The following is a 24,222-nucleotide window of genomic DNA, read 5'->3' on the forward strand; positions in this document are numbered from 1 at the left end:
AGTGCCAATCTAGGTCAACAGGAGAAAGTGAGCCCATTGTTCCATATCCCACTTAAAAAGAGAACACCACTTCAAAGAGGAGAACATCACCACCTGACAAAAATAAAACAAGTTTTAAAACACTGTGCCTATGTGTGCTTGTTAATCTTAACTTTTTCAGGGATTCAAGTTATTTTAGGGCACCTACTCTGGTCTAGGTGACTATATTCTATATCATCTAGCACAATAAAATCTAAGGAAAAAAATTAATGTGTAGTTAGTTTCCAGAAATTTCTTCTTTGATATTAGTAATATATTGCAATGTTTCGAATTGTCCCCTCCTCTCTGCTAAAAACAAACCCCAAACTTAAAAACAAGGAGTTAATTCCTTGAGCAAACAAAAATGCACTTTTATTCAAATTCCTTTAAAGGGTACTACGGCTTTTAAATCTAAAACAGGTAAAATAAACCATCCAAAGAAAACAACACTAATACTTCATAATGTGCCTTTTAGCTACACTGCCTTTTGAAAATTTTCTTTCGCTAATTGCACGTAGTGGTTATAAACTACATCTGTGCATTCCTTAGTAGTCAACCTGGTTCATGAATTATCAGGTATTAACAAGAAATAATTTGTTTATGAAACAGAGGGGTTACGTATGTAAATGTAGCTTACTCAAAATTATATTTGATATACAGTTTTAACCACTTTTACTATTTATACTTAGAAAATTTATGTCATCTACCAAGGCATTCACATTGTTCATGTGGACCATAAACCCTGGGTGACCTGTTAAGGACATTTGTAACATGACTTACGAGCCAAGATTTGACAAAATTCTTCATGGAATTTGAATGATATCATACTCTTTTTTGTCCTGGAAAACAGTTTAACACATGCAAGGTATGATGTGACCAGCTCCATATTCAGCCATTCAGTAAACGTTTATTGAGTACCAACTCATGCCAAACACTGTGCTAGTTCTGAGAAAACAACTGTTATCAAGACAGATATAATCCCTGCCCTTAAAAAGATGACATTCTAGTGGGGAAGACAGATTTTCTTTCAAAAACTTCATAAGTGAATATTTACAAATCGTATAATGAAGGAAACGCACAAAGTGCTGAGATAGGGGTTGGTGCCGGGAAGGCACAGTTTCAGTTGGATGGGACAGAAAGGATGAGAAACCAGCTAAGTGAAAAATGGTGGGGGTGGGGTGTGTTTTCTTTCCACCTTCTCACCCCCTCCCCGAAGTGAACTTGTAACTCTACAACTGGATACATGGCGAGTTCTTGGTGGTATATTTTTATGCATGGTATAGCTATATATGTACTTTTCAAATCAGTGTAGTTATGGCATAAGATGGAAATCAATATAGCCTCTAAATATTATTAAAAAAACTGTCGAGAAAAACTGTGAACAAAGAAAAGTACTACAGTTTATACAAAGATTCCTTCCCCCAAGTGGAACTGCAAGCCTCACAGCCAGGAATATTGTACTGCAGAGGATGAAATAGAACCCCTCCTCTTAGGCTGTAAACATAATCTTGACTTCTTTGGGGTGAGTTGAATATACCATGATCTGCAAATAAGAAAGGAACATAGGATGTTAAAAAGAGGGAAATGTTTCCCCAAATGGTCTAATTCTCACAAGTGATCATGAGATCTTTGCCATCCTAAATTTTGGGAGCCATTGCCTCAGGCCCCAGTCCCCCATTCTTGGGGAGATAGGGCCAGGGAACGCAGCATCTGAGCGCTCAGCCACTAGAGGGGGAAGCGTGCCTCTGTGATTAGGAAGCCAATGAAAGGACCTCTGAAAAGATAGGCTTTCAAGGGAGCTAAATTAAGCTCTCCACGGCCAGGAGCAAGGACTATCTCCATGGTGGCAGCTTCCGGGAGCTTGAGGATGATTCAAGATTCACATTGGATCTCTCCTACTAAAAAATTAATTTGCTTAAACTATCCAGATATTTCATCCTTATTTTGAATGTTTTAATTCATCCTAAGTACCTCCATAACTTTGCAGATACTTAAAAGATTTAGGCTTAGTTTTTAGGAGGGACCTAAAGGCAATTTAGAGAAGTTATGCTATCCTTTATATATTAGGGATTTATAGATTATGAACAACGTTCCAGTTTTCTAAGATAACGATTAAAATCTTTGCTATCTATGGGATGATTAGAATGATTTATGAAGTTTCACGTTCTTTCCCAAATCTGACTTTAACAAAATTACTTTTATTTAGACGATTGACAGGTTAAAAAAAAACCCTGCTTTACCAATATGTAACTCACAGGAACTGCAATTTTTCTTAAAATTGTCCTAAAGTTGTTGCCAGCCTGAGCCCAAATTCTTTGCTCTCCAATGAAAATTGGTTAATCCTGTTTGCAGTATGGCACTAACCACCATTTTCCATAATTTAAAAACGAGCCTACTGGTACAACTGTTGTTTAATAAGTACAATGCATGAAACACACTTTTAAAAATTCATTATAAAATTTAAATATAGTATAATACAAGTCATATGGTACCCATTATCTAGTCTGTATCAATGTGAATGAATTCCTTCTCCACCCAAAAATCTAAAGAAAGGACATTTTCCAAAATTTCCCAGACATATAGACTGGTGCTTCACGATATAGTTGCTGATTTTACTTTCAGCGTATTATTTCTCTTTCTTCAGCAGAAAAAAAAAAAACCCTTGGCAACTATTTCTGGGATTCTTGAAAGGAGGAGGAGGATGGAGCCTGTTCCCACTCTTTCGGCATCGATTTGCTTCACAATCTGTGATACGGTTTCTCAGAAATGCTGTTTGGCAGTCCTGATAATTTCATGTGTTTTCAAACTTAAGCCACCCAGACTACACAGTTCAGTATTTTCAGCTCCTTTCATTTTCCTTTTCCCTTTAATTATAGAAGTCTCTATTCCCTCTTTTCGCAAATGTGGTCAAGAGAGATGCTAAATGTTACTATTTGTAGGAAAAAACAGGCATTTGTTTTTCTCATGACAATCCATATAAGTTCCTCCGAAATAAAAAAGCTGTGCTATATACTCACTGATGGGCGACACTTTACTCCCAACAACTTTTTGGACCATCCCCCGTTCCTTGGACTTTGCTGGATGTGGCACATGCCCCGGGGGGAGAAAAAGCAAGTAAACACTCTAATTTTAAACTTGCACCGTAAAGCACTTTCAAAATAGTAATAGTCGAGCTTCATCTCAGACCTGAATTTCCTTCTCTATCCATTCCCGAGGTCCCCGCTACCCTGCCTCGCGTCCAGTCCGTGGGGCCCGCGTTCTGAGCCGCGGCGCCGGGAGGACCGCGGGGCCTGAGCGGCGGGTGCACGCGCGCACCGCGAGCCCGGCCGGGACGCCCGCCGCGACCCCGGAGGGAACGGGAACTTGGCGCGGCCGAAATGAGCCTCCCCTCGCCGTGGCCAGCCTCCCCTCCCAGCCGGCAGCGAACGTGAGACTCGTCAGCACTTGGGGGGACGGGTGCTGGAGGCGCCGAGGCCCCCTGGGCGGCCGGTTACCTGGGCCCTCCGGCGGGGGCGCCGTCCGGGGCGCGGGCGGGGCCCGGGTGGGCGCGCGGGAGGGCGCGCGGCGCGGGGCCGCCGGGGCCACACTTGTCCTCTAATCGATTGCCGAGCGCGCCGAGCGGCCCAGCGCGCAGACACGCGCACACGCGCCCTCGCCAGCCCGCGCGCACACGCCCACCCAGACACACGCACGGGCGCCCGGGCCCCGCACACGCGCGCGCGCACGCACGGCCGCCCGCCGGCGCCCCGGGCCCCGCCGCCCGCCGCCGCCAGCCCGCCCTCCGCCCGCGGGCGTCTGCGCGAGCCCGGCCGGCGGGGGAGATGTGCTCGGGCTCCGGCGGATCGGTTTCTCGGGGTTTGACCAGCTGTCCCGGGCTAACCCTGCTCCTCGCTGAAGATGGAGGAAGTAAAAACAGGATTACCCTTAGCTACAGATCCACTGCCTTAGTTTCCACCACCAACTGCAGTGCACAAACACACGTTAGGCACAGGAAAGAAAGAAAGAGAGAGGACACACTAACAGTAAACACAAACAAAAGGGTGATGGGATTATTTTACTGCATGCACTGCTGAGGTAAATCTCCGCTTGGCTTTTGCGTGGTGAAGAACAGCTCTTGTTTTATTTGTCTTCTGATTCATAGATTATATATAAATATGTGTATCTGATTTGCAAAAGGGGGGAGTGTTTTCAAAGTTAAGTGTAATTATATAGCATCTCGTTTTGCACTGTGATGTGATCAAATGACTTGTTGCTGTTAACCAGTAATAATAATATGGATATTTTTCTCTGGGAGGGATGGATTGTGGTTTTGATTAGGGTAATGATTTCTGTAAAGGACGCTCAGGAAATCGGGTTGAAGATGATGTCCTCTGCCTTAATTTATTGTCCCCTCCTTGTAATCTGTTTATGGGATGTTAATCGATTAATCAGTTCTCATCTCTATAGCTGTCATGGATTTGGACTTGTTTGGCTTTGTTGTAACTTGAATTCCAAGAAAGATTGGGTAGCCTGGAATAAATTGCGGCAGTCCAGATAGAAGGTAATATCCAGATCCTGTTGGAATTAAGCAACAACAACAACAACAACCTGGTATGACACATGTAAAAAGGCAGCAGTTAAATCACTTTGATAGGTTCTAGTATGGACGAAAGAGATGGAATTAAGATTTAATTTTTTTCTTTTTCTTTTTTTTTTCTTTTGGCCAAGGGCGAAAAACAGTCCTGTGAAGTTGGCCTAGGTTCCTTGCTGGGTTGTGCCTGACTATCCCTCCCCTCCTACCCCCCCACCCCCCTTTCTTTCAGTTTTCTTGTCTTAGCTTTTGGTCGATTCTTAAGGAACCGGTGGATCAAGTTTTTTCTCTTCTTGTTAATCGCATTGCTGTAGCACTGACTGACCTCTCTCTCTCTCTTTTTTTTCCTCTTTCCTGAAAGTACGTGGTGCCATTCCTGAGTGACTTTTCCTACTAGACCATCCCAAAGGGACGAGGGGGAGGGGTGAAAGGAGGAGGAGGAGGTGGAGGAGGAGGAGGAGGAGAAGGGGGGTGTTCCTTCTCTCTCATTTCTTGGTTTTGTTTATCAGCCGATCTGTTTGCTGGATTTGGGCTCGGAATGACCCACCTGTAAAGTGCTTTTCCTTCCTCCTCGCCTTGAACTCTGCAGGGGGCTTGGCTTGGAGGGGGCAAGGGAGGGAAAGAGAGAAGGGGGAAACACAAAAAACTTCTTTCTTTCTTTCTCCGTTTATCTTCAGCCCGACATTGTCACCTCCTCTTTGAGGGGTTAGAAGAAGCTGAGATCCCGACAGAGCTGGAAATGGTGATGAATCTTTTTTAATCAAAGGACAATTTCTTTTGTATGTACATTTCGTTTCTCTTTTTCTTTTTCTTTCTTTCTTTCTCTGAGGGTTAATAACCATTTCATTGATGGGGCAGACTTCTTTCGCTTCTCCCTGACGTTTCTTTCTTTTTAATATGTGTGTGTTAAATGTGTACCTTTTTAAAGAGATAAACTCATTTGTAAAATATCCGAAGAAACTGCTCCCCTTTTAAACTTTACGGATGCCTTTCTTTAAAGCCTTATGTAATCATAATTTGAAAGAATTTGATAACAGTACAGCAGGTTGAAATTTAAGTGCTGTGTAGTGACTGAGTCGGGAATTTGATCTGATTATTCCATAAAGAAAGAAAGAAAAGTTTTTTGGGGGGTAGGGAGGGTGGTGGTGAAGAGGGGAGGGGAGGGAGAGGGGAAGTGGTTTTGGAGACAAGAAGTGAAGCTGCCTGTTTTCCAGTAAGTAATGGAGAAATTCCAGGAGCCAGGGCTAAATATACTTGGCGATCAATACAGAAATGGCTCATTGTGAATAATTTAGCTGCTGGTGCAGTGAGAGTTTTGAAACTAAAGGCAAAAAGGACCAGGGCCAAAGAAAAAAAAAATAAGTAAGAATCTCCTCAGGACATGTCAGTTCTTTTAAACTTTTCCCTTCAAAGACTATAGTTTGCTTATCGATCTTTTCATTATGTGAAATCAAAGCTAGGGGGTGTCATCTCATACAATTTACTTTTTGTTTCTGAGAATTAACTGCTTGTTTTGTGTCACTGGTGCATGAAAATAATTCCCCAAACTTTAAAAAAGTGATCCTCTTCCCGACAGCAAAAAGTTTATGAAATTTTCAAAATCAGAACGTATTCAGTAGGCTTGGCGTTTGTATCCAACCATGGTCTGGCAGGAAATTAAGGTTACACTGAACAGGTGCTTACGCAGAACTTGGGGTAGGTGAAAATGTCAGTCTAAGTCCAGCAGTTGGGTAACTGCTGCAGAAACCTTCGAGACACACTTGGGCACTAAGTTTTTTGTTTTGTTTTCTTATGTTTGTTTGTCCTCCCCCTCCCTATTAGAACATGATGAACCGACTTGCAACAATTGTGAATAGAGCTATCTGTATACTAGGGAAGTCCTCTCACTGCAGTGCGATTGTAGGAAGTCGTGAATGGCAAAATACTTAAATCCCCCTTAAAGCTGGCACATTTGGGGTGTGCCCCCCCATTTCGTTTTTCTTTAAACCAAGTAAATTCTGACGAAAAGAGTCATTCCTTTCTTGCTACAGCCCATCTCACAGCACACTTATCTTTCCTCCCCTATCTCCAGCAGGAATCAGATCATTTGCAGAAAGAGTTCAATGACTTGCAAATGAGCACATGCAGTACACTGTAGTATGTTTCTTGGGCACAGGTTGCAGCAGCAGCAACATGGACTAAACTGCTTGGAGCTTCACATAAGTTAAGCATTTAATGGCAGGTCCTGAAGGGAGTCACTGTGTTAAGGGGATCATCTTTTGTATTGCAGCTCTGCACTTTGACTATGGAAACAGACGCTATTGATGGCTACATAACGTGTAAGTATTCGTTTTCACTAATTTGTTATTGGTAATATAATAAAATTATGTTTGTATTACCTGTATTTTACTTTGTGAATTATACGTTTTCTAGAATCTTATTTTCTATCTGTTCACAATTTCACTTTTCAATGAGTTTGAGAAAATAACAGCACAAAAGTAAAATAAGGAAATATACTTACTATATTAAGGATAATATTTAAATCAGTAGTAGCTTAGCAGATCAGCACTTTCCTACTTCATTTTTTTCATTTGTTTTAAGTTTAGAATAGGTCAGGTTACGTATGTGTCTACTAATATGGCATGTACTAAATATTTACCACTCTGTAACCTAATTTTTCCAACACATAATGTGTAAGAGAATTAGCTTCTTTAAGTTGACAGGCTTTTAGCCAGCTCTCTTTCAAACATCCAACTCTCTGAATACCAGCATTTTGGAAAATGCTCTTTATAAATACTGTACGCTTAATGATTAAATTAGATGTTAAAAGAAAACTTTTTTTCGACCAAAGGATACTTTAGAAATCAACCACTCCAATTCCCCTTATTTTACAGTTAAGATTCTTGCAATAATGAAATTTTGTAATTTTTTATAGGACTGGTTGTGGCTTTTCATCCTTTCATTCATTTACTATATTTCTAAATGATATTTCCTTGTAGTTTCTTTCAAGGGAACAGTGTATTACGTTAAAATTTCAAGGCTCTGCGTGCCACTGCATGTGTGCAACAAAGTTGGCAATTAGATTTTATGTGACAACGAACAGAGACCAAAAGATTTTATTTTGTGAAAGCAGGTGACAATGAGCTTTCACCTGAAGGGGAGCACTCCAGTATGGCAATTGACCTCACCTCCAGCACACCCAATGGACAGCATGCCTCACCAAGTCACATGACGAGCAGTAAGTCTTCATTTTATGTTTTTTTTTCCTGTTTCTCTAGCGACAGACTTGATTTTGTTAGGTCTGTGGGGTCCTCTCAGATTGTGGTGTAGCTGCTGCTATAGATTTTGCTAAAGAAAGAACAACACAGATTTATTCCTGTTCATTCTGGTATCATAAAACATGAGCCTGCTTACTAGTCTGAACTATCCCAAGGTGGCCTTTGGGAGCTGGTGCTTACCTGTATCAGGTAAGAAATGTTAGGCTTTGCTGGTTGTTGTTTTGGCTTGCTAGGTTTATGAGTAGATTTGTTGTTGTTTTTGGATGAAAAAAATATGGAAACACGTCACTTCCAAAGGACTCTTCACAGTAAAAAAAATGAAATAATTTTATATTGCCTTGGCACAAAGCTGGTACCATCAGTGGCAGAATTGCAGTGTTAACTTGCCTTTTTCTTTTTTTTTTAATGTGTGAAAGTTTCTTCTCCGAAGCATTGGAAGTGAAGTGTAATTGAAAATTTGTGCAAGTTATTTGCATCCATTTCTCTAACAAAGTGAAAGTGTTTTGTTTTTGACCGTCCAGAGAACTGAGAAAGTTCGGAAAGATGTTTTGAACTTGCAGGAATAGACAGTGTGGGCTAGTATTTTTGAGAAAGAGTCATTCATTCATGGAGTAAACATTGTTTTTCTGTAATAAAAGAGCAACTGACGTGCTGTCAGTGACAGAAGACAAAATATTAAGAATATGGTTTGTTTTCTTCTTAATTATAATATTTATCAGTAGTTACCAAGTGCAAATGCTCTATTACTCCTACTCAAATTTAATTTGAAATCTTGTGTTTTCATTATACTTTTGGTATGTGTTATATTCTTATATAGAAAGGACATCTGACATATATAATTATAATTTAAAAGTTTTCTATTTGAGTTTGGGTGAGATGTGAAGGAAAGATATTTTCTTTCCTTTGTTTTATTAGTCAAGAGAACAAATTTTACTTGCTACTTCTCTCTTATAGTTCTCAACTCTTAAAGTTACTATAAAGCTATTAGCTTTGTAAATAGTCAAATATCCAAATTGTAAACAAAAGTATATGGAGTACTCTTGAATACATTTTGCAGTTCATTAACTTTAAGTGATTCTAGCTATTGACTTGAAATTTTGAATGAACTATGTGAATTTACTTATTTAAAAGTTTTCTTTCTTTTTATTAATGGGAAGCACTTCCTAGGAAGATTTCATTCTAGAAGGAGTTATTGAAATTTCTTTATCACATAGAAAGAAAAATTAGTAGTGAGTGGGTGAACGTATAGTAAATTATAGTGCTAATCTCTTATAATGGCTCTTGTAGCATTAATTTATTTTTTTGCTAGTTAGCTATTGATTTGATAATAGTTACACTACTTCTGTGATGTTGGCAGTATACGTTGTACATTTTAACATTTAGTATTCCTAGTTCTTTGGTAGAATAGATTTCATTTCTCAGATAATTTTTGTATAATTTTCTAAAGAGTAAAGATAGACTGATACATAATTTCTGTTAGCTAAATATTTCGCTGTTGGCTTTAGAAACGTTGAATATATGGGATAGATAATCATGGTTAATCATAGACTTTTGACAGTCATCCCCTAGCCAACATTAGAATATAGGCAGGGAAATGCTTGTTAATTGGTTAATTGGCTGCTTTATTTGTGAATTTTGATTCTGGTTTTGTAAGTGCTTGTTTCAAAAAGGCAGTTCGCCCATTTATTTTAAATACACAGTGCAGAGTGTAGGCATGATCAATTTGAACAAATAAGAACTATGCTTTTGACGTTTAAGCTTTTCTCACCCAAAGGCAGTAGAATTATGTTGGGCAAAGAGTTTTTTTGTTTCTGTTTTTTTTTTTTTTAACTTATTAGCCTGTGGCAATTCCATGTTAGTCTAGTTTTTGGCTAGGCTGCACGTGTTTTCACCTTCTTTTCCAAAGAGTTGCAGGTTAAATGTTTTGGCTCTCACTTCAGAGCTGTCTGTTCCATCCTTTATGTAGCCTCTATTTACAGTATCTAGGTTACCCACTTAGGTGTTAGATGGAGAAGATACCCATTTTTCCTCTCAGTTAGATCTAGGAGAATATTGGCATTTTAGATTGCCAAAGCAAGTAGTGTAGAGAGGGACTCTTGTCTATTAATTAGAATAAGAGACCTAGAATCGGTCACTCAGATGTTTTTCTGTGACTTGGAATAATTTGTGTGTGTGTGTGTGTAACCTGTCAAATCACATGTTTCTGAGATCACTGGTTTTCCTAAATCCTTTTATATGCATTGTTGACTTTATGAAATGAAAACAACTTATTCATTTTCTGCTTTTTTTTTTAAGCCTTTAAATGTACTTCCTGAAGGGCTGTTGCTTCCAAAAACAGAATTGCAGTTTTGATTGAAAGTATTAAAGCCAAAAGTAAATGTGAAAACCTTTATGACTGAATAAGGAGAGGACAGGCGTATATGTGTAAGAGGGAAAAAGTTATTTTAAAATAGTTTAGAAAGAAAGTAAAAGAATTGACGCCTTTGATTTTTATAAAATAACTAACATTCTGGCAATAAAGTATCAATACGAGGTGATAGCTCACTAATTTTGGCTTTAGGAAAGTGGCAGTGTTACTAAAAGGTCCTAGTCATTTGTTTAGGTTATTTGATGACTATTCTAAGATGAAGGGTATCTGTACGACATGCTGCCAGCTACTGTATAAAAAATAATGACAGCAGCTATCATTATTTGACAGTACTAGAAGAGAGCATCAGCGGCTCGGGAGAGAACTAAAAATGTTATAATGCCTGACAGTTTTGATTTTAAAATTCAGCATGTAAGATAATCTTAAAAAGAAGTAAGAGGTAGTAGTGATCATAAAATTTTATAATGACTACTTCCTATGTTTTAGAATGAATCTTCGACTTTTTCTTATGAATAAGGGTCTCTTTGATGAGAAGATGGGCATTGTCGCCTGAGATCATTAGTGTGTATACATTGAGTCTGCTGACGGTCTTCTGTGTCAGGGATGACAGTATATACCTTGATGGCTACTGGAAATACACAGTGTTAAGTGATTTTAAAAATGGAATTTAGAAGTTAAGAATCTGAGACACACAACTCACACAGAACAATCTAAAAGTAATCCATATTGTATTTTGGCCCATCAGATGAGATTGACTTTGTGATTCCCTCTGTTTCTGGGTTAGCTCATTTCCAAATCTTGCATAGATGCTTCAGTATTGGTATCGAGCTGTTCTATACCTGCTGCTGACTATTTTGAAAAAATTTTAAAGTTCAAAACTTGTAATTAATATTATTTTTCTTATCTCCTATTTTTATAATGTCAACAAGTCAATTTTCTTTGGAGAGAGTTAAATGGTATGAAAATACATTGTGACACAAACTTTGTTTCTATTACTTTAAAACCTTTACATGGATCAACTTCACAGTCAATACTATTTATCAGTCAGTTTGATGGGTGGGTGGCATGTATGGAATTGGAAGTAGTAATTCTAGTTTTACAAGACTCTGACCAATAATCAGGTCAGGGAATCTAGTTTATTCTTTTCAGAGTGCTTCACATTCATTTTTTTTTCTTAGCTAGTTTCCATTTTTAGAACCTAGTGAGGCAGAAGTATATTATGGTTTCTATTTTTCATATGTGGAAATGGAGGCTTAAAGAAATCAATTGTCCTCTTAGATCCCTTAGCAGAAGGATGAAGTTGTCGGGATTGGGACCTAAAACTGTGATATTACTTTGTGGGTTAGTTTGATTACTTAACTGATATCTCTCTATAATGTCATTATTTCGAGGTGTCTGCCATGTCCAGTTCTCACCCGTGTCTTAGTGAGAAAAACAGTGTTACAGACGTAGAACAGGGTTGTTCTGAGGGTGGAGTGATATCAGATGATGGTGGTAAGCAGATACTCTAATGCACTTTGTAAAGTATAGCTCATGCTATGGACTCACCAGCTTTCTGAGTTGTCTCCTATAGCTTAGTTTGGCAGTCACCCTTGGTTGGATTTCTATAGGATACACCCTAATATAACACCAGATGGGCTGGATGTAAAAACTCACTTTGTTTTGAATTGTAGTACTTAGATTTGTGTATATACCCAACATACCCTACCTTTAGTTTTACTTGTTAGGAAATTTTAAAAAAAAGTTTGATTTGATTTCTTTACACTTATCAGAGGTGTCATGGCTATGTGCCAGAAGAAAAAAAAAAGGAACTAAAGAAGTATGCATGTGTAGGGAATTAATATAAAAAATGCTGTCATTTTTTCTTTTCACCTCACTTCCACCCTTCCATCTTTTTAGGCTGCTTTGAAGTAAGAATAAAGATCTGTCTTCAAGAAACAAAACAACTTACTGTAGAAGTGTTCTCCTGGTTGTCTCTATCTTTGTCCAAATCTGTCTTCCCCACTAGAAGTACTTCTTTTTTTTTTTTTAATGTAACATGATTGGTTAGGTTCTTTTGGGAGTACCTTCCTTCCAGCCGTAATGAATTGAGATCTCTAGGTTCCATTCTCTTCTCTCCTAACTTTGAATAGTGATCTATTTTGATGTTAGGGTGTTCTGAAAGATCAATAGCAGGGTCACAGTCCTAAAGTGAGGTAGAATATGTTGTTTTCTTTGCTTTTCCTTTATATCTGTTTATATCAACTGTATTTATTGATCTGATAGTATTCTCCTTTTGTGAATTAGTCAAGACTCAGAATCTCTCTTTGCTCTGAAATAGATCAGGAGTATTTAGGAACTATTTCTCTTATTATAAATGTTTAATCACCACTGGAACAAGGGAAGGAAGGGGGGCATAGTTTATTGACTGCACATAGGATGTCCAGCACTGTGATAGATGCATCCATCTTATTTTACTTAGTCTCCACAGCAGCTCTGTGAGGTAAGTAGTTACTCCATTTTGTAATACAGAAAACTGAGGGTCTGAAGCAGTAGATATTAAGTAGTTAAAAATATGGCCTCTGTTGTTCTACAAGCCTGTGTTAGAATTCCTGCTTTGTCGCTAAATTGCTGTGTGACCTTAGGCATGTTACCTCAGGTCTCTGAGCTCCAGTTTCCTTATTTGTAGAATGGGGATAAGGAATACCTACCTCCAGTGGGCTGTTGTGAGGTTTAAATGAGGCAATATATGCAAAATGCTTAACACAGTGCCCAGTACATGCTGAGATCCAATGAATAATCTTGCTGCCATCACTCAGAGCAGTCAAGTTATTTTTTCATCGACCCATGACTCATAAGAAAAAGGGTTTATTTTCAAATCCAGATCTGTTTGAAATTCAAGTCTTTTGCTCTTTCTTTTTTACTACATAGGTCTGTGGAACAGAGATAGGAATTTCTAATAACTTAGGGTAAAATAATTGAAGAAAAAAACCTCTCATTTAAAGCATTTAGGAGATTTTGGTTAAGAAAGAAGTAGAGTGTGTCTATGTGTTAGAATTTTTTTTTTTATTGGATTTCAACGTTCTTGAGTACAGTTTTGTGTTTTTCATTATCTGTAAAGAAAATCATTGCTTACCATTGGTGCTCCAAAGACACTGGTCGTTAAGAATGGAAGAAAGCAAAGTTCTCTTAATAGAGCAATTTATCCATATCTAGAATCAAGTTTTCCTTAGAAAAATCTGCATCTAAAATTTCACCTTATATGACGCTTCTGGTGGTACCACACATTCTCATTTGATGATACCCAGTCAGACCTGCTTGTTGCTAATTGTGCATTTTGGAGGTAGTAGTTGAGGTGTTTTAAATTTGAAGTAAGTTTAAAATATAGTTATTACTTACAGCATCTGACATGTTGCTGTATTGTTCTAGTTGATTAATTCAACAAATATTTATAGTCTACGTTTTATATGCCAAAGATGGATAGTACCCCATGCCTGTCCTCTAGAATCTCACGCTAGTTTGAAGGCATACATCTCAACAGGGCATTCTACTGTGGTCCGCTCAGCGGCCTGATTGTTATGAGGAGTGGGGGACGATACTAGTTTGCGAAGACTTCCTGGAGGGAGAGGCTGCTTAAGTTGGGACTTATTTAATCAACAGGATTTGGGAGAGAAGTGGAAGGTTTTTTCAGTAGACGATGCACCCGCAATGGGAGATGAGAAATGACGCGAGATGTTCTGGGAAATACAAGCAGCTTGGTATTTCTAGAGTGTAAAGTTGGAGTTGAGGAATTTGTGGCCAGAGATGACTCTGGAGAATTGATCAGGGCAGGATGATGGAATATCTTGTATAAGAGCAAACTTGGATTTCGTTTTCAAGGGAGCCGAGGGTTTTAACAAAGCAGGTGATGTCCGTCTTTTGATTAAAGTGGGTCACACTGGCTGCCGTAGGGGGAAGAAGATTGTGGATGGGGACCAGGCTAGAGGCAGGGCCTTCTTTAACAGGCTGTTGCAATGAGTGAGTGAGAAGTCAGGAGAGCTAGTGGTAGTGGGGATAAAAAGACGGGGAAGGATTTGGGAAGTTCTCAATAGCTTATAGTGGACAGGACTTAGGTAATAGGGTTGAGGAAAGAAGTTCATGATGAAGATCTCTAGATTACTGGTTAGATGGTGGTAGGTTCCATCAGGGAAGATAGGAAATACTGGAGCAGGTTTCCAAGAAAAGACATAGTTTAGTTTAATTCTGGATATGGAGAGTTTGAAGCACCTGTGGAGTCTGGGAGAAACTAGTGATGAGGGAGGTGGATAGATTAGACTGAAGTGTGAATTTTCCTAATGAAGGAAATCTAATATGTAGCTTGTGGTGTGGTTTCTTTGCTCCTGTTTTACTTTAACGATAGTTTGGTATTTCTTAAAAATTCCTGCCTAAGTAATTCTCAGCATTTGATCAGTGACCTTATTTCCCCATTTGCCCCAATAAATCAAAATTCTCTATTGAAATGTATGAGCACAGGTTTTAATGAACTCTCTTTGCTTAATGGAGTCCTGTTATGCCAGTTTCAGAGGCTGGGTTAGTGATGGGATTGTCTCACTGATTTTTAAACAAAATATTCCAGCCCTTCTCTTTAAAATTGTTTGGTATGTTTAACAGCATAACTTTTATGGTTATATATTTAAAAAAATCATAAGGCTGATGTCTGCCATATAATCCAATGCCTCTACTGTAATGATTTGTCTTTATTCTGTAACCTATTTCTTTATAAGTAAAAATGTAATTTAAAATATATGAGGAATGATTTGTTAGCTAAATACTGTCCAGTTCTGCCACATTAATAACCAAGGAATTTAATACTTTACCCAGAACCTTTTTGGAAACTTTGAGATAAAGGTACTCACATGATATATATTATTTGAAAATGAATTGGTACACAATTTTTTAAAAAGTATATAATATTGTGCCCATTGGGGTAATATTACTTAGATGGAATATTGTGGTGTAGAAGACGTCTTGACATAATTAACATATTTGTTGCTGCAAAATATCTATTATAGAACTCCATCTTAAAAATGTAAGCTCTTATTTCTCAAGACGCCATGGAATTCCAGATGAATGTTAATGATGGAAATACTTCATCTGAGATTTCCTGTATGTGGAGATTCAGAACTCTCTAGAGAGATATTTTTCATCTTTCAATCATTGATCTAACAAACATTTATTAAGCACTTACTTTGTCTGATTCACTGCTGATGCTGGGGTGCAAAAAATAGGTTTTTTTGTAGCAGAGATTGTTATCTTTCAAGGTCTAGATGAATTCTTATTTTATTTGAGCTATTAATAATCCTATTGCATTTAGAAGCAAATAAGTGTGATGTGCTTATGATGATTTATATCCATAGTACATGAATGAATTGCTTCTCACGTTTTACCACAGAGTTTTTCAAAAGTGTGTAAAATTGAAGATGCACAATGAAACAGAGATGAAAATAAACCAACTTTTAAGATAGGCTTCCACAGGATGACAGTTCCCCAAGAAATTTTTTATAATGGAGGATTTGGCCCTCAAGAGTTCTGAAACTTGATTGACAGCACACTTAGAGTGGATCCATATCTCAGGGTTAACTCCCTTTAAACACATTTACAAAATTGATATTGAAAACCTGAATGCCAGTATAGGTCTATATCTTGATTAAAAATAAAACAAACAAAAAACCCCCAACCAACTAACATAGGATCTGGATCACTCCAGTTGGCTTGACCAGATCATTTTGTTCTTGTGAACTGACCTATATGGGTAATCAGTGAAGGCTATTTGGTAAGCAGGAAATCTGAACAAAGGGAGCCAGTTATATAATTCAGATGTTTAATGGCATCAGAGTGAGAGAGCCTGATATATTCAGCATCACAATAGAGATAGCATTGCCATTTGGATCATTATGGTTGAAGTCCTTTGTCCAATTTTTTCTCCCTTGAATAATGGACATGGATTTAGATTCCCTAGATATAGGTTCAGCCAAAATATTTCTGACAGTCATTTTTTTTTCTTGGCTTCCTTGTGTAAATCCCCCAGATTCAGTCTTTAACTTATATTAATACATGTAACCGGGTTACAACCAATTCTTGCTGGCCGTGATCCATTCATTGTCTTTAATGTAGTTTTACATCTCTGCTTTAGAGTTTTTTCTTTTTTTTTTTATTTTTTGAGGAAGATTAACCCTGAGCTAACATCTGCTGCCAATCCTCCTCTTTTTGCTGAGGAAGACTGGCCCTGAGCTAACATTGGTGCCCATCTTCCTCCGCTTTATATGTGGGATGCCTGCCACAGAATGGCTTGCCAGGTGGTGCCATGTCCACACCCGGGATTCGAACTGGCGAACCCCAGGCCACCAAGCAGAATGTTTGCACTTAACCACTGCACTACCAGGCTGGCCCCTCTGCTTTAGCAGGTTTTTAAATGTTGATTTCATAGCTTAACTCTATGAAAGCAATCTTTTTTCTTTTTGATTTGATTTTTCCTTTTTCTCCCAAAGCCCCCCAGTTACATAGTTGTGTATTTTTAGTTGTGGGTCCTTCTAGTTGTGGCATGTGGGATGCCACCTCAGCATGGCCTGATGAGCGGTGCCATGTCTGCACCCAGGATTTGAACTGGTGAAAGCCTGGGCCGCCGCAGCAAAGTGCGCGAACTTAACCACTCGGCTACGGGGCCGGCCCCCCCCTTTTTTTTTTTTTAAGATTTTATTTTGAAAGCAATCTTATAATGCACAGGAATTTTGATGGGTGGTGTGGTCAGCAGTTTAAGAGGTCTTAATATCCATTGCAGATGAAGATGGAAAATAGTACTGCCACCTGAGAAAGACAGCTGACGTTCGTTGGGGATCTAGAAGAGCCTCTAGTTTGTAGGTCGGGAGGAACAAACATCACGCTATGAAATCACGATCATGAAATCATTGAAGCAGCCTGACTACAGCACATGCGATTTTATAGAAAATTACAGTATTTTAGGTTAGTTAATAGGGAAGCCTATCTTAATTACTGAATATGAATTTAAGAATATTTTTCAAAGCATACAGCTTTATTTTGGGGCCACACATTGATTTCAAAGAAGCCGATCGGAGATTTTCCGGGTGTGACTCTTTGAGGACAGTGACCATGCTGTGTGTCTTCATCCCCAGTATACAGTGTCATACTGTGGCGTTGTTGGAGCCCAGGAATTATTTGTTGAATTAAGCAACTACTTATGATTAGCATATTGCATATGCATTTAAATAATGTGCTTCTGACATATTTGAAGAAATTTGGAAACTTGATGTTGTAGTTGTTGAAATAATTCTGAAGTCCTGATTTCCTTGTGATTTTCTCTGTTTGGGTATGCCTTTATTTTAACCATGTCTTACTCTAAAAAAAGAATTTTGTAATCTTCAGATCAGCCCCAAAACGTGATCTCCGAGATTCGAAACAGCTCTTATGTTTTCTGATTCTGTACAGTTATGTTCAGTGGAATCCAAGTTAATGTAAATGTTTCCGTGAATATTTTATAGTCGTCATCATCATCTTCATTACTAATATCTTTATAAAGCACGTTTAGAGTTTACAGATTGGATTCCACATACTTGGAATTTCAAAACCAGTTCTCTATCACTTATTTAAAACTGCTTTTAGTAGCATGTACAAAATGGAATGCTTCAATTAACTTTTCATATGCACTCCAGATATTTTGAGGAGCATATAATTAATCAGTGTAAAGTCACGTTCTAATAAATTAACATTCTGGGTGTCTACACCTTTGACATTTTTGTCATTGCTCTCTCATACTCATGGAAGCTGTAGTTCTGTGTACCCCTGACGTGTCAGTCCTACCTGCTTCTCACTAAGACATCAGTACTCAGGGCTTGTTCATATTTTGGAGTGCTGGGGTACTACATTGCTCCATTGCTATTGAATTAACCTTAAGAATTTCTGGTTGAGTGGTAAAGAGGTACCATTTCTTCTACAACTATATAAAACATTTCTTTTATGGTAATTTTCAAAAAGATCCTTGTTGTTTAAAACATATACATTTTTAACAAGTAATATTTACCTCAGGAAATATGTTTCTTTAATAAGATATGTCTTACGCATCTTTTAGTCAGACTTAGGTCAATATCTTTATTATTCCAGATGGTCTAATATAGATTTCTTATTTTCAATACATTTGTTACCTTTTTGACTGAAAAGTTGCATTTTTATACCTTTTAGGGCTGAGGATATGTTTATTTTCTGATTGAAATAGGTCCATTTATTTCTATTAGATTGCTTAGGTCATACTTATATCACCTACGGCTTAGAAATTGGCTATTTAAGAATTTTTAGGCATTGAAAATAGGTAAGCAGTACCTGATCATTTTTTAGAAACTACTTTAGAATTATAAACACTTTAAAAACAGATTCAAATATAGTATTTTGAATATAAGATGAATTCTATTATATTGCTGAATGTTTGCAAAATATTTGAATGCAGTAGTAGATTTTGTTTGGACTTAACTAAGAACTAGGAAAAGAAATATGAGATATTTTCTGTGATCTGCTGTTTTTAAACTCTCAAAATATGAATTACACACTGCCTTCTGTCTGAACTGTGACAAATTAATGACCTAATGACAGTTTTTGGATTCAGTTTTTTGGAAGCAAAAACAAAAAAGAAACACTTCCTGCCCCCAAACAAAACACAATTTAAAACTCTTTTTTTTTTACATGTTGTCACAGTAAGTCTGTTTGAGTAAAAAAATGTTGATAAATTTGAGCAGTGTAAGTTGGTCCCAGGTTGAGTACAATAGTACCAGTTTGAGTACAATAGCTGGTAAGAAAGTTGAAGAGAGATTATTTTTTCAGCAAATCAGAGAAGCTATAGTTAACTAAAAAATTGCTTTCATAAAACTGTACTTACAAGAATAGCATTTATGTTTTAAAAGTGTGTGTGTGCATGTATGTGAATGCAAAGAAGAATTTAGGACAAGAGGGAAACATCAAACCATTGATAAAGGTCCACTTCAGCGTATGTGAGGGTACACGGTGTTTTGTCGCTTATTCTTAACAGTTCTGCATTATTTGGATCTTTTGCAAAAGATCTTTTACTTGTCTAATTAAAAAAAACTAATTCAGTCAACCATCTTCTTAAACAGAGTACGGAGCTAATGAGAGAGCTAATAAGCTAAATAAGAGAGCAAATGATAGCTCTGATTACATAGGTTTAACCTTGAAATTTCAGTAATATTATAGACTAATGAAAATGGACCGCTGCCATTGATGATAAATACTGAAGTCAGGGTTTTATTCTCATGTACAAGTTCTGTCTACAGACTTATTGAATATTATTTAAGATTTAGTCTGAATATAAGGTATTTTCTTAGTTGCTGTTATACAGTGGAATTTCCAAATAAAGTCATATACTCTGAATTTTTTTTTATGAGTGACAATCATTCATAGCATGGAATGCTGAAAACTAAGTAATGTACATGTCAGTGTACTTCTGGCAATGGTAACGGGACATTGTAACATTATGGTTCCAAAAGAAATATGAATACAATGAGTTAAAACTTATACTGGGATATTCTGTTCTACCTTGTATATGATAATCAAGTTTACATTTTCAAAAGATCCGTAGTCTCCTTTTCATGTTCATCAATTTAAAACTCCATTGAGTGTTGCTGATTTCTTACGTTAAAACTTTTAAACATACACTGTTTTTAGCAAGGCAGCTGTGGTATATTGCTAATGTGGGTAGGACCTGTGAAAATAACTTAAGGTATATGAGAGGAAAAGAGTAGAGATGTGAAGTATAGAGAACACAGAAGAGAGTTAGCTGGAGAAGAAAGAAAGAATAAAATGGCAAATCTGGAGGTAAGGGACGAGTCACAGAATTCACTAGCGTTCGTAGATCTCCTAGACAGAGGAATAGGACAAATGAAAAATAGGATCTTTCTGTCGTTTTTTTTTTCTTCTTACCGAAAGCAAAGAAAAATCTGAATTTATAATTAGTCAAAGAAGCTACCTCCTTGAATGCTGAGGAATGTGGCAATAAGACTATAATGGTTTCTGGTAGAAGATAAATGGTACATACTGAGATGCAATAGGAAGAAGTGTCCTCCTTCAGATATCTGAAAGCAGGGGGTTGGGGGAGGGCCATGTGGAAGGTGGGAGCAGACAGGTTAGAACTGGGGTCCTAAGAGTTTCAGCCTAGAAAGATGGGCAGATTGAGGCAGTATAAAAATACAAAAAAGTATAAAAACCTGGAACAGATTGTTTGCTGTGTAAACTAGTCGTGTTACTGCTGGCCATCTTGGACTAATCGATTGCTGTTGTCTTTTGCAAAAGTGGCTGTGTAATTCACACTGTGTGAGAGGGAGATCCTAACTGGTTATATTCCTGAATTATTACTGATGCAGTCAACTTTGGTCTTGTCCCTCTGCTGCCTTTTTACTCCACTGCAGTGGGAAAGGGGGTTGGGGAGTTAGCACCATAGACCTGCCAGAAACAGTAAGAACTTTCTCTGCTTTTTTTTTTTTTTCCCCCTCTTGGGAGCTGGCAGTGAAGAGGTGGCAAGGTGGAGCTTGATATTGAGCAGAGGAGATGGGGTTTTGCATCCAGTTTTTGTTCTCTGATCTGTTGTTTTTCCATTTTCCTCCCAAAGTATCTGAGACACAAGCACCGAATGTTTCAGGAGACTTGCTTGTGGTCATACTCTTTTCAGAGATGTAGCGTCCCCAGATTGGCTTTTACTCACTGGAACAGTCTTCTAAAATTAACCTGGATAATACTGCAGTAAAAATTTATCAGACATGAGATGAAGTTTACACGTGTATTATTGTTGAAGGAAAGATTTGCTAAGCCCATAAATAATAAAAACAAGATCAGGGTATATGTTTAACTTGCCTAAGAAAACAAACTGTTTTTAAGCCTATTAAAAGTAACATTTTATTTGTAGAGATACTTTATGCTATTGCCCATGCTTTCACATCTAACATACAATGTGCATACAATGTGTTCATTAAAACTTGAACTTAATATTTATTTAAACAGTCTCGGAGGAATCTACTCTTCCAGGCATTACTTAAGCATTTTATTTGTTAGTAGAAAATAATAAATATATATTTTAAAAAATTACAGCATTGAATGAATTTTCCTCTCCCCTCCCTCTGTAGTATAAAAAAGTGAGCCCTTATGTATAACAAATGTGTGACCCCTAGATAGATGTTTCATCTCTTGGAGTCTCAGTTTGTGAAACAGGGACATTGATATCTACCTTGTCAGAGGAATGGCAAGCATTAGAAATAGTATATGTAAGCCTCTAGAATGGTGAGTGGCGCGTAGTACGTTCCCCAGAATGGTAGCTATTATTTTATTGTTAGATAAAAAGAGTATGAGAAGAACTTGAATCAAATAACTAAAAAACAGGTCCCACAAACATCTTATATCAAATAGTTGTCTAGGAAGAACATGCTTTTCGTCTGCTTTTAATCAACAATAATAAAAAAAAGTAGTCCCAAGCATTGCCAGTAAAACACAAGATATCTATGTCACTGGACTGGCTATTTTTGCTCTTCGTCTGAGTGGTATCAGATAGTCCTTGTTTGAAAAGAAATGTGTGTGAAGATATGAGGCAATTATTAATTCTGTTGTATTCAAATCAATTACTGACGAAATGAAACTAAAATTACCTAATTAAAGCAAATCACAAATAAACCTGCTCTGTTTGTGAGGGATAGAATTGAAATGGTAATTGTGCAGTAGTAACGCGTTTCATTTGAGGACGGCAGTTCAGAAGATGCCTTTGGTGGCAGGACTTGACTGCACGGTCTGCCTCCCTTCCATCCTGGCCCAGCCCATGAATGAATGGCCCAGTGAATGATCTTTGAGCAGGGACTTGTTTACTTGTATACTAGGTGTACTCGTGAGTGAATTCCCAGTATGGTCCTGAAGTTGCATGAATTTCCATACTCATGGTACGTGCTGTGTATCTATATCATAACGCATCTCTCTGTGCTTATCAGGAATTCTCAGAACTATGCATCAGACCCCAGTAATGTCCATTTTTTCTTCTTACCCTGTGAACAATCAAGGAGAAAAGTGGATCTTGTTTTAAAAAGATTTTTATCAGGGTGCATATAAACAGGCTACTCGTAGGTCATTTGGTTAAAAGGTACAGAAATCTTTGTAAATCCTAATGAGATCATTTAAAGATACAAATTTGAAGTTTAACTTTTCTTGGGTCAGAGTTACTATTAGCATAGTGACGGTGCAGTCAGTCTTTCTAACCAAATGATCCTTTTTATCCGGAAGCAATTTCTTCTCTAAAAACTAGGAAGCCTTTATCACTTCCTATCTTGTTTTATCATTACTCCATTATTTGTGTACGTCTTATCTCCGCTGTAGGACTGGAATCTCCTTGAGGGCAGGGAAAATGACAGTAACCTTAGCAGCCTGAGGGCAGGGGACAGAGCAGGACTTCAGAGCTGGACAGACTTGGATTTCTATCTTGGCTGTGCTGTGTGTTAGTCTTCATTTCTTCATTTTTCAAATAAGGAAAGTTAGTGCTTGTCTCTTGGGGTTGTTGTGAGGATTAATAAAATAACTTTAGAATAGCTTCTAAAGCCTAAGACATTTCGAGAAATAATTCAAGAAATATTAGTTTTTCCTTTTCACAGAAGCTTGCTAGCACACTGCCTTATACATGGTAGTCTCTCAGTTAAGAAGGTTGCCTATTAACTTTTAAATACATTTTGAGTTCATCTGTGTTGCTTATCTGACTGGGCCCATCAGAGACCTCTCTCGGGTAGTCAGTCCTGTAGCTCATTACTCAGATTAACCCCACAGGTTTGGTCACCTCAGCACTGCGTGTGCTGAGGTACCAGAGACCAAATCACCCAGCTGGTCTTTTTACCCATAAGACAGTTTTAGAATAAATGGTCTAAAGTTAGTGCTAGCTTAGACTCCTAGCACTGTTCCCGACACTCATTCAAGCAGAATTCCACAGTGGACTAAAAGCTTCAAGTACTTAGAAGCTTCACACGGCTTCCTAAAAACACGTCTCTTCAGGTCAGTGGCACTCTAGAATATAGAGATAGATTTTATAAAAGACTTTAAAAGAGCTGTAGAGAATCTTGATTTAAAAAAAATTATATATATGTATATATATAAGATTATATATATATATATAAAGAATAAAAGAATTGAAATTTGCTGCAGGACGTTTTGGTTATTTGTTGGTAAGAAGTATGAGGTAAGAGGTATTGTTGAGAAAGTTTATAGTTTTAAAGTTGTTATTACTATTATTATTATTTTGACTGACTATTTCTAATCTCCCTGCCCCAGGATCTCTCACATCATAACTTGGCTGTTTAGTAGATACACATTAAAATGGGATGCAATACTGCTGTTTTTAGTCAACTCTTATCCAGTAGCTAAATCCCAAAGATCGTTTAAAAACCTGTGAATCAAATGGCTCGTGCTGGAAACTGTACATAGTTCTTTTTATGCTGGTTGTGAGGCCAGACTTCAATTTTCTTAGAGCAGTTGTGATAATTATCACATTTGTCCATGATGTAATTATTATAACAGTACCTAGGATCAGATACACAACCTTTAAGAAAGTTTTTTTGGGTTTTTTATCTAAATCTTTTCTTGAAATATTGTTTAAATGTGTCCAAGCAATTTTAGATGAGCAGTCCTTATCTAGTTTTACAAACATATGTTTGTAATGATTCCTATAACTACAAGAAATAAGGCAGTGTATTTAATAGGTTGGAGAATACCAAGTCTTCTCAATGTTTATATTGTACCAGGTCATCTTCTTAAGAAATAATCTTTTATTGCTTCTCTACTTTTGGTTTTCCATTTTTTTCTTTAACATTAGAACAAAATCGTATGCTATTTGGAAGATCCTGAAGTGTAGTTTGCTTGGCATAAGGTTCTGTAAATTAAGCCCATAACATTAAACTGGCATATATAGAAAGCAATGTACTTAATCCCAATTGAACTGAAAAGGTTTGAATCTGTAT

General features: G+C 37.5%; 1 protein-coding gene and 1 long non-coding RNA gene across 24 annotated transcripts in view; one reads left to right on the forward strand and one right to left on the reverse strand.

Annotated features, from left to right (window-relative positions):
- Window positions 1-905: 905 nt before the first annotated feature.
- LOC123278495 (uncharacterized) lies at window positions 906-3,344 on the reverse strand. 3 transcript variants are annotated; one of them, XR_011495585.1, is made up of 3 exons: window positions 3,205-3,344; window positions 3,036-3,095; window positions 906-1,561 (listed from the first exon to the last, which is right to left on the reverse strand). It is a non-coding gene; the product is annotated as an uncharacterized lncRNA (long non-coding RNA). The 3 variants fall into 3 exon arrangements; XR_011495584.1 differs by lacking the exon at window positions 3,036-3,095; XR_006515906.2 differs by lacking the exon at window positions 3,205-3,344 and having other exon boundaries at window positions 3,036-3,168.
- IKZF2 (IKAROS family zinc finger 2) overlaps window positions 3,308-24,222 on the forward strand; it is a 158,451-nt gene continuing 137,536 nt past the window's right edge. For 2 of the 21 annotated variants that reach the window (XM_014851358.3, XM_070489792.1), the window contains exon 1: window positions 7,844-8,034. In XM_014851358.3, the coding sequence (XP_014706844.1) occupies window positions 7,968-8,034 (67 nt within the window). In that variant the 5' untranslated portion in view covers window positions 7,844-7,967. The other 19 variants (XM_070489785.1, XM_044751349.2, XM_014851357.3 and 16 more) reach the window with 19 other exon arrangements.

The sequence above is a fragment of the Equus asinus genome, chromosome 19, assembly GCF_041296235.1.
Source record: "Equus asinus isolate D_3611 breed Donkey chromosome 19, EquAss-T2T_v2, whole genome shotgun sequence".
In the NCBI taxonomy this organism is placed as follows: domain Eukaryota; kingdom Metazoa; phylum Chordata; class Mammalia; order Perissodactyla; family Equidae; genus Equus; species Equus asinus.